Source organism: Balaenoptera musculus, chromosome 15 (assembly GCF_009873245.2).
Source record: "Balaenoptera musculus isolate JJ_BM4_2016_0621 chromosome 15, mBalMus1.pri.v3, whole genome shotgun sequence".
NCBI classification, from domain to species: Eukaryota; Metazoa; Chordata; class Mammalia; order Artiodactyla; family Balaenopteridae; genus Balaenoptera; species Balaenoptera musculus.
In genome coordinates, this window is record NC_045799.1 from 6,294,713 (window position 1) to 6,305,997 (window position 11,285).

General features: G+C 42.5%; 1 protein-coding gene across 4 annotated transcripts; it reads right to left on the reverse strand.

Annotated features, from left to right (window-relative positions):
* Positions 1 to 1,237: 1,237 nt before the first annotated feature.
* CSTF1 (cleavage stimulation factor subunit 1) lies at positions 1,238 to 11,266 on the reverse strand. 4 transcript variants are annotated; one of them, XM_036825266.1, is made up of 6 exons: positions 10,932 to 11,266; positions 8,272 to 8,472; positions 6,265 to 6,542; positions 5,903 to 6,100; positions 4,753 to 5,143; positions 1,238 to 1,994 (listed from the first exon to the last, which is right to left on the reverse strand). In XM_036825266.1, exons 2-6 carry the CDS (start codon positions 8,438 to 8,440, stop codon positions 1,735 to 1,737), a joined length of 1,296 nt encoding a protein of 431 aa, XP_036681161.1. In that variant the 5' UTR covers positions 8,441 to 8,472; positions 10,932 to 11,266; the 3' UTR covers positions 1,238 to 1,734. The 4 variants fall into 4 exon arrangements, with proteins under 4 accessions (XP_036681161.1, XP_036681163.1, XP_036681164.1 ...); XM_036825268.1 differs by having other exon boundaries at positions 11,115 to 11,245; XM_036825269.1 differs by having other exon boundaries at positions 11,090 to 11,231.
* Positions 11,267 to 11,285: the final 19 nt, after the last annotated feature.

Sequence of the window (11,285 nt, forward strand, 5' to 3'; positions counted from 1 at the left end):
AAAAAATTTAAAAAGAAGTCTATTTTGGAAACACACAAAAGCATCTTGATCTTGTAAACAGAAGTCCTGAAACTACAGCTCTATTGCTGAGACTGTTCCAAAAGCTGGAAGAAGTAGGCAGTATCATCTGAATTCATGAGCAGTTAAAAAGGTCCAATGGAACTTGTATCAGGAGTGCAGTGTGGTCATCCCAGTGCATGTGCCAGAGAGAACAAGCAGAAAAGCTGAACCTTTGCTTTACAGTTTCATAGGCTGAAAGTTGGAAAACGTGGGTAGTTTTGGTTGGTAATTTTGGGGTAGAACCGGTTATCCTTGTTTCTATGCAATAGGTTTCTTTTGGTCGTACAAGAGCAGCACCCACAGATGGCCAAGCTCAAATACCACAGAATGAGAACACAAAATAAATTTAAACTCACTACAGACCAAATAATATAGCTCTTTGGAAGTCTGAACTAAAACCTGTGACTTAACATGTTAAGAATGCTGAAAATGGTTTTATAGACCAAAGAGTTAAAATGATCCTTAAGGATGATGTCTAAAGCACAATTTTTATATAATAAACTTCAGAAGACTATAAAATTCCTGTAACATAAACCAATTACTTTAATATATTTAATATCTTTATCAAATGATCTCAGACTGTATTTCTAGGTACTCCTACCCAGACCATGAGGTATTTGTAGTGGGAGATAATGATAAACCAAAGTTTCTCTCTGTAAGGGGAGCTCAGGGCTCTCTGACCTAGCTAAGAGTTGAGTCCAGAGAACTACTGTCACTGCCTAAAAAGTTTCAAGAACAAGAAAACCTGTATTAGTTCGTTAATTGCAAAAAATCTTCTGAGAATGCAGCTGCTGGGTGTATCCACGATGAGTAGCTATGGCTCATGCTGAAGGGAACTGAAAAATAAGATTTAAAATTACCTAAGAACAAAGTCAATCGATAGTCATCATTCCTGATGATGAGAGCAACAGCGGGCTCACCGAATTGTGATTACACTGGATGTATTTTCAATGTTTCCTATCAAACGGTAATCATCTCATCAGAACACATTTACTGAAGACAAGCATTTTAGGTTGTGAAAGGATAATGTGGGACGTGTGATGGGAGATATACCTCCTATAAATCTTCAGGAAAAGTTGGCCACTACTTTCACTGAAATGAAAACTATGTCAACAGTAACGTCGCAGATCTGAACTTGATTATCAGAATGTCACTTTAGGATAGAATTGATACTATCGATTTTCTAAAATGGTTTTAATATGGCATAAAACTCTTGATTCTCAGAGCCATATGCCCCCATATCTGCCAAAATGTATTTTGAAAGGAAATGTACAAAGGGGATGTAAAACAGGCACAAAAGTTGACAAAATATCCAAATGAACATTCCTCATGACAGATCCACTTGAGATCTAGAAAGCACTTGAATACTCTATCCTTCTTCAAATGATCAAGGGAAAGAGCAAGTCCTGTATTTACAAAACTGATGAAAATCACACTGTAATAATCAGTGACTGCAGAACAACCGCACAGATCTGTGATTCCAACTTTTTCCACCATGATTCTCCATCAAGGTAAAAAAAGATTCTTTCATACAAATCCCAGAAGGACGCAGAGGTGGCAGCACAACTGCCAAACATGGTACAATGACTTACTACTGAAGCTGATGACGGGACACAAGGGGAAGGAGGGGCAGAGTCCTCGAGAAAAGAACCCTATTGAACGCCAGCGGCGGCTCTAGTCCGTGGTTGACCTCCGGTACCAAAACCGCGCCCTGAAGTCGTCGCTGCAGGTCATGAAGCCGGGGTTGGTGGGCGAGTGCACGATACAGCGCACGATGTTGTTGTGGCCCAGTGAGAGCAGGTTCCGGCGCTCGGCCGTCCTCGAGTCCCAGCAGCAGAGGCTGATGGTCCTCTCGTCGGGCAGCAGCACGTAGTCCTCCGTGTGGTTGAAGACGGCCTGCGTCCGGTGCACCTGCCGTCCGCTCAAGCCAGCGCCTGTGCAGAGACCGAGAGGTTAAGGCCTGGGCGCCAGGGCTAGCTTTCCAGTTCACACCTTAGAGCCCAGACTGTTCTACTTTTGTTATTAGCTCTGTTGACGTAAAAACTGCATTTTAAAATTGTTGAAGTAATACACATTTACTGTGCAATTTTGGTAACTCTAAAAAAAGTATGAAAAAGAAAATCACCTTTGGGCACACCACCTAATGCAACTCTGTTAATGTTCTGATGTATTTTTAGGCATAAAAACACCTTAAAAAAATACAAAAGTGGTGCCACATTATCTAACTTCATGTTGGATATGTTGTGTTTTTACTGGCTGCAAAGGATCCCGTTGTTTGGAAGCACCATTAGGTAATGATTCTTTTCCTGCTAGGCAGTTAGTTTGTATCCAACTGTACTACTGTGACAAACATTCTTGGTACAGAACACGTTATTTCTTTAGGACTAACTTCCTAGGCCCAGAATCACTGGGATGGATGAACAGCTGCTCTCCAAGAGGAAACTCTATGCTTTTTTTTTTGACCATGAATTAAAAAAAGCATATTTTATGTTTCAAGTATTATATGAACTATTAAAAACAATCTGCCTGATAATTTTACACAGAGTCAACATTTTGATGAATATCTTTTCCAAATATCTCCGTGCATTGTACACTCATTTGTAATTTATATAAATCAGGGCATACGGCATACAGTTTGTGGTGGAGACCTACAAAGAGGGAATACAGCTTAACAGATAAAAATACACACCTTGGTGCTGGATCTGGACTCAGTACTTATTAGCGATGTGACTTTGAACAAATGACTTAACATCCCTAGGCCTTAACTGTCTCCTCTGCTCTGCAGGGATAATTACAGCACCTGCCCACAAGATGTTGCAGGGATTAAAATGAGGTGTAATGCCCATTCAGCTCTGCAGTATAAGTGTTCAACAAACATTACTGAGTGGTTTTTTTAAAATTTTATTTATTTATTTATTTATTTTTGGCTGTGTTGGGTCTTCGTTTCTGTGCATGGGCTTTCTCTAGTTGTGGCGAGCGGGGGCCACTCTTCATCGCGGTGCGCAGGCCTCTCACTGTCGTGGCCTCTCTTGTTGCAGAGCACAAGCTCCAGACGCGCAGGCTCAGTAGTTGTGGCTCACGGGCCTAGTTGCTCCGTGGCATGTGGGATCTTCCCAGACCAGGGCTCGAACCCGTGTCCCCTGCATTGGCAGGCAGACTCTCAACCACTGCGCCACCAGGGAAGCCCAAGTATTTATTTTTAAAGGCTGCATGCCGTGAAAGGCTATGTAACAATTTAGCAAGTCAAAAATATATATATTTAAAATTTTGATAATATGACACCAAGCTGCCCTTCAGAAATATTTTACCAATCATACTCCTAACAATATGTGATTTCCTGAAACGTTTATCAATACTATATAATACCAATCTTTTAAATTCCTGAAATCTGATGAGCAAAAAGATACTTCCATATTCATTTCTTAGGTTTATAGTGAAGTTGGTCATCTTTTCTGGGGTTCACTGAGCAGTGTCTGACCTATGTTTATTACCTATGCTAAGAATTTTTTTTTTTTCCCCTAGCCAGCATTTAATTTTGTTTACAGTGTTTTAAATTAACTTTCAACATCAAAACTTCTAATGTTTACTTGATAGTTCTTCCTTTTCCTTCATTATTTCAAGAGCCCTCTGAATTCTAACTAAACATTAAAACTGGAAAAGCAGATCCAAAAGTGCTGACATGAAGGGGTCTTAAACTGTGAACTAGAAAAATAGGGAATTTGCATATAAATTCATTATAATCTCATTTTTAAATCAAATCCCAATTCTCCAGAAAAACAAACCAATCAGCCACATATAACCATAAAACATCCCAAGCATTCATAAAACAAAAGTGACTCTTCCAAAGACTTGCTAGCGATACCATCTACACTAGAAGCCAGAGAGATGGCAGGAAGCAGACTCTGGTTACAATGAGATAAATCTATAGTAGGTTATGCTGCACCCTAGTGGTTCAGACGTCACCAACTCCTCAATTTTCTTCACTTACTAACATCCCAGCAGTCCCTTACAATAGTGCTGTTTTGAGTTTTAAAGTTCTGGTCACGGCAATTTCAGTGTATGACACAAACGTCTCACAACAGAGGAAGCTAAGCTGAAGTTTTCTACCAAACAGCCTTTGCTGCTACAAGGAGCAGAAGAATGAAACACAATATTTTAATACTTACTATCAAATAATTAGACAAACACTGACTACTAGTGATAGGATAAATTTAAACAGATCTCATAAAAAGAGCTCACAGGCGCAACTGTTGCAATTAGAGGCCAAAATGAATTAGACAATCAGACTAACAATTTTGTGTTTCTGTCTGAAGGGCCCACTTTATATCTAGGTTCAGAACACTTGGGGTCTCTTTTGGGGGCTCCTTCTCCTCTCTCAGGCATGAGCCAAGATCTTTCCTCTCACTTACTGAGTCTCTTCTCTGGACTGCTTTCATGTTTTTGTGGGAAGTGGGCAGGCCATGGGTCTACAAACAGACCATCTAATTCTCAAGTGTTACTTGCATGGAATCAGATCTAATTTTAGCTGTTAACATATTGAGAAGGGCAAAGTTAAGAAACTGTGGTTCTATTCCCAGCTCTGCCTCTTGTTTGATTCACATAGATTGTGTGGATCTAGTTCGAGGATCTAAAAGAGAGTTCTGGAAACTAAAATGCCTCAGAAATGTGAAGTAATATCAACTTCTCACATACCTGTGTATCTGACCAGGGTTCGTCCTGTTGATATTTCCCAAAGTTTAGCTACAGAGTCTTTTCCACTTGACAGAATGTATTTTGAATTTTTGGAAAAAATGGCAGAACAAACTTCAGCACCGTCGTGTGCTTTCTCAAAAGTTGTGATGCATCGATTTGAAACACCATCCCACAATTTGATGCAGCCGTCCTTGCTGCCAGTCACATACATATTGGCACTAGGATTGTAATTAACGGAACATATGGCATCAGTGTGTTGATCTTGAGGATTGCAAGAGACAAAGCACTGAAATGTGTTGATATCATAAAGTCGAAGAGTAGGATGCTGAGTTCCAACAAGTATAAAGTCTCCAGAAGGATGAAAAGAGATGGAGCGTAACATTTCGGCCTCCTGTTGGGAAAGAGACCAAGTGGTGAACAATTAAACCCAGAGGAAATGTGGAGAATATTTGGCTGATGCAAAGAATCTATAAAACAGTGACTAGATATGACACAGCTAAGAGAAGAACAAAGAACTTTCTGGAATACACAAAAGGACCATCTGAACACAGATTTCCAAAACTATCTACTGGTGAGATTATTCCAAAGATCACAGGTGAGCTTCATCATTTGCACATAAACAGTGGGTGAACTCAGAAGGGAATACTATCAATCTATGACACATTCACATATGATTAATGAATAAAAATAAACTATAAGAATAGTTTCTTTAATTTGTCCCAGGGCTCCAAATACTGAGGTGGAAGCCACTACTAAAACATTAGTACTTCTGAACTGCATATTCAAAACAGAGCACCAAATGTCGCTTTTCCAGCAAACACCTGAGAATTTCAACTGAATAATTTTTTAATTCCCCTAAGTTAGAGAAGTTCATTGTGTTTTGTCTTTAAATAGGAATCTGCAACCTTTAAAGAGTGATGTGGATTATGAACCGTATCTGTGACCAGCAGCCGTCCTGACTGGCCAGAGGAAGTGGGCGCGTGACAGCACGAGAGCCGTGCCATTTGCGGTGGGCGCTGCGTCCTTGCTGCCATCCTCTTTATTTATAGGATGACCACTGAGGCGACTTTTAAAAAGAGAAGAGCCACACAATAGCTCATTGTATTTAGGAAAAAAAAATGCATACAGCTCCTTTCCAAACATTCCTAACCTGAATGTATTTGAAGGCTCTTTTTGCAGATGGTTTGGAATAATCAAATAATTTAAGAGTATAATCCCTTGAACCAGAGGCAAGGATCTGTTCTGTTGGGTGGAAAGCAAGACACGTGACTTCATCCACGTGGTCGTAAAGAGTTCGAATCACTGGGTGGTTTTCCATGTTCTGCTGTGCAGTCTCATTCATCATGACCTAGGCCAGCAAGAAGAGAAGAGAATCTCAAAGTGTAATATCTGTCTGGCTTAAAGTATACATTCTACAGCTATGCTAAGTTAAAACTGGTTTAAACTATGCTCTCATTCTCCCAAGAATGAACAACAAAAGGCAAATGGTAAGTATATTACCAGGATTTTTACCTCTATTGGCATGGCACTTTTGGCCAACATTCTTTCTGTGTCAAGTATTTTTATGGAAGCGTCAGCAGATCCAGTAGCTATTAACTGCCCATCTCTACTATAGGTAGCTACACGACATGGTCCTTTATGGGATGTGACATAGCATGTTTCATACTCTGAAGCCTCTGGGGACATAGTCTGGACATCTGCATCAAACTCCAGGTCAATTCCTGTGCCAGGGGCAACTGTATCTGACCGACCAATTGCATACTGAACTGCAGTATCATCGTTTTCCATTCCTGAAAGGAATAAAAATTAAGGGCATGAAAAAACGTTATTTTAAAAAGACAGGACAAAGTTCTGGATCCAAACTGGGAAAGGTGTTTGCAGATGTCAACTTACTCTTTCTCGGAGCTGCATGGTACTTAATACTGTACAAAGTTATGTATTGTGACCTGGGTGCACGCACAGTGACAACGCTGTAAGGCAATAGGCGTTGTGGCAGGTTAGGCTCCAACAGGTAAAGTCACCTCCCCAGATACTTGCCTCCAAAAGTTTCTACTTTAACCACAACCACAGAAACTGAAAAACAGCAGTTCTGTAGTTAAATTGTCCATTTTTCCCCATTCCGAATTTTAATATTTTTAGTGTTGAGATCTGTTAGTAGCAGCTCTGAAGCTCATTAAGTCAGATATATTGTTAATAATAACATTAGTGAAACATCTCTGAAAGAATGTTGAGGTTTAAACAAACTGAAGTTTATCAAGAAAATGCATTTTAAATTGAAAAATAACTTGACATATCATATAAACAATTTTTATCAGTATAGGAAAAATCAGAAATGCAGATAAACAAAAAAATAAACATAACCTTGTATTATATCACCCAGAGATAATTACTCTTAACACGGTGGTATGAATTCTTCTGGACCTTTCTCCACGCACACAGTTGTTTCATTTCTTAAATCACAATATGTAACGTGGTGTGACATACTCGGTCATTTACTCATATGGAATAAACAAACACCTGGCCAGCGTAATAAACGTTCACCCACATCATGTTGTTGGATCTAACTTTATGAATATGAGAACATGTACAACCAATTCCATATTGTTGGGCATTTCAGTGGAATTCATTTTATTTCCTCAGGCAAATTCTAACAGTTTACACTGCCAAGTCAAAGAGTATAAATATGTTTGGCAATTCTGTATTTTACTGAGTGCTTTCTATGACACAGGCAAGCACCTGGATGCACTGTTGAACAAGACAAGGTTCAATATCTTTATTACACTTGCAGTCTGGGACTTCCCCAGTGGTCCAGTCGTAAAGAATCCGCCTTCCAATGCAGGGGATGAGGGTTTATCCCTGGCTGGAGAACTAAGATCCCACATGCCGCGGGGCAACTAAGCCCGGGCACCACAACTACTGAGCTCACAAGCCGCAACGAGACAGCCCACGTGCTGCAAACTACAGAGCCCTCGCGCCACAACTAGAGAGAGAAAACCCGCACACCACAACTAGAGAGAAGCCTGCATATCACAACAAAGAGCCTGCGTGCCACAACTAAGACCTGACGCAGCCAAAAAAATAAAGAAAACCAAAACCAAAACTAAAACCAAAAACACTTGCAGTCTTTTGGCAGGTGGTATGGATTGTGTGGGAAACTCAAAACAATATAGAAAATTTCAGACAGTGATTCTGTTATGAAGGAAATGGGATTGTTGTTTTAGAGCACTTGGGGAGGTACGGGGAAGATGTTCGGGTTATCTTAGAAGAAATGAGGACTCTGAGACGACATCTGAGCTGAGACTTGAAGTCAACAATACAACGGCAGAAAGCTCCAGATAATTCATATAAAGATCCTGAGGCTAGAACCAGCTCAAAACCTTCACAATCTGGACTTTGCTTTCTCCTGCAGTATCTAGCACTGTGCTCGACACATACTAGGCACTAAAACTAAAGGGCAGTAATCTTGAAAAACATCTGAAGCCTTGTCACGGGCTCAATGAATTTGCATTCACAAGTTACCTAGTTTGATGAGGTGCAGGAGCTGCTCCGAGGGTGCACAGACAGACTGAGGCTTGATTTCATTGATGAGGCCATTAGCAATGCTGATGTAGCCGTCATAGAGCAGCTGGCTAATGATCAGCTTGTAGAGCTGCTGGCGATCCTTCAAGCCCACTTTGGTTCTGTACATCTTGGAGAAGAGGAAGATAATTTCCCTGCCAGCTGCAAGAGAGAAAACAGGTGATGATGAGGGGCAGAGGCACTAGTAAACCACAGAAGCAACACAGGAATCTGGTCAGCCTTTCCAGGGCTTAAATCCCAGCTCTATCAGCATTATCTTTGGTCAGCAACTATGTTTCTCTGAGATCAGGGTCCTCAGCTGTTAAATAAGTCAGTGAAGGCTAAACAAGATGATACATGTAGAGCATTGAGCACAGTGGCACACAGAAATGGTTCAAATCATGTTAGCCAATATTTACAGTAGAACCTCTCTTCATGAACATTTTTTCTCTGCTAAATTACCCACCTGCAATTTTTATTCTTTACTGCTATCCCAGAATCTTCCATTTCTTCTGTTAATGAAACCCTGGCTAATACTTGCAATAGGTACAACAGCTGCTATTGCTGGATGTCTGGACACTACCGTTTCCACCAGCTAAGCTGTTATGTTTACTCATGTCAGTTATGGTCATTCTTAAAACATGTTTCAAGGCAACCGAGCTTGTTACATTACATAATTTAATTACAGAATACTTTGGAAAGCATTGCTGAATAAAATATTGGCAAATAGGATATGGCCAAAATAACTATAAAAAAAGGAAAAATTGGAAGGACTGTGCACTTAGATTGATTTACAAGTGTTTAAGTTCTCTCTCAGGCTCAGAAAGCAAAAGAGAAAATTACAGATGGTTTCCAGTTTATGCAAAAAAAAAAAAAAAAAAGAACTCCAATTGGTTGACGTGATTAGATAATCTGATTATAAAAATCAATGTCTGGGGCTTCCCTGGTGGCGCAGTGGTTGAGAATCTGCCTGCCAATGCAGGGGACATGGGTTCGAGCCCTGGTCTGGGAAGATCCCACATGCCGCGGAGCAACTGGGACCGTGAGCCACAACTACTGAGCCTGCGCGTCTGGAGACTGTGCTCCGCAACAAGAGAGGCCGCGATAGTGAGAGGCCCGCGCACCGCGATGAAGAGTGGCCCCCGCTTGCCGCAACTAGAGAAAGCCCTCGCACAGAAACGAAGACCCAACACAGACAAAAATAAATAATAAATAAATAATAAATAAATAAAAAAAAATCAATGTCTGTACACGTGTAGATCTGTACAGGTATCGGAAGGCTGCAGGAGCTGGGGAACAGCCATAAAGAATAAAAGTCACAGGCAGACAGGGAGCTGTGGCACAGAAGAAAACTGGAAGGCAGAGCACAGGAGAGAGAGAAGAATGTAAGAAAGAAGGGCGGCGAGTGGGCAGTTAACACCACTTCACAGGGGTGATTCTGAAAGTGGGAGGTGCTGTAGGAAAGGGGCAGGGAACAGTGTTTTTAACTACCCAAGGCCCTCTGGAGAATTACTGAGGCTACTGATAAGAATAGCCAATGTTTCCTAAGTGTTTACCATGTTTCTTCTCAATCCTCAACAACATCTTATAAAGGAGGTCCAATAATCTTGTTTACAGGTGAGGAGGGGAAATAACTTGCCCAAGATCTCAGAACTAGTGCCTGGAGGAACCAGCATTAGAACGCAGGCGGTTTGACTCCAGAGATAGTGTTGTTCTAATCGCTGCGTGTACTGCTCCTTAAAAACTTAATGATAAACTAGCTAAAATTCATTAGACATTCCGCATATAACACACATGGTGAAAGCAACTAATATGCATTACGTCATTCAATCTTCAGCTTATCCCATTTTAGAGGTGGGCAACCGGAGGCACAGGAAAGTTAACTCACCCAGGATCGAACAGCTTGTAAATGGCGGAGCCTGGATCCTAACCCAGAGCCTGAGCTCTCACTGTGCTCTACTGATGGGTATTAAGCAAATATACATAAATCCATGCTTGTGTGAACAACACGAGGACACAACAGAGATGATGAAACCGGCTCAAAGAGGTTAGGAAATACCGCAAGTAAAACGTGGCTGCGTAAGTCGTCCAAGGTTAAAGTGGCCACCAGGACTACCCACCCCAGAGCCCAGAGCTTAACCACTATTCCATCCTTCACTCGTGCCAGGCGTATCATAGGGCTACCAAGAGATTAAAACAGGAAAAGAGAGGACGAGCCCTGCTTCTCAACTCCCATAGAACGTCCGCTCGCTGGGCTAGAAAGCGCCTAATTACCGCCCCCAGTTTGCAGGTGAAGGGTCTGCGGCCCGAAGACAGGAAGAACCCGGTGCAGGACTGGTTGTACCCGTAGTTGGAAGGAAGACCAGGGCGAGAACACAAACGCCCCCTCACCGTACGCTCCGCTATGATCCCGAGCTAGAGGCCAGCGAAGGATGGAGTGAGGGTGAAAGAAAGGCCTTTGAGGAAGAGGAGGATCAGTGCAGGCCCAGCCTGGCAACTCAGGGCGCATGCCGCCCCGCTCACTATTGACTCTTCCCGCCTCGCCCGCGTCTTTCCTGTGGTGCCCCAAAAGCGCTAGCCGACCGCACCCGCCATTCCACGCACCCCGGGCTCCCCCATACCGGCTCGTCCCGCTCTCTCGGTCTCCTGCTCTCTCCTAGAAAAATGGAGACGCGAATCCTGCCCGATCGATCGCTTCACTGCGCATGCACAAAGGGTATCGCGCCGAGCGCTGCGCTATCGATTGACCCCACTCGCTCCTGCCCTCTCGCCATCTTACAGGGGCGTTCTAGAGATTCGTTCACCTCCTCCGACTTTATCTCCGACGCGACAACCCTGACGCCAAGGGACTGCTGCCTCACGGACAAATGTCAGATCCGGAGAGCACCGCGGGCGCTAGAACGGCCGCGGGTGTGGCGGGCCGTTGCCTCCATCACTTCCGGGGCCTTACGAAGCAAGTGCGCCTGCGCGCCGTC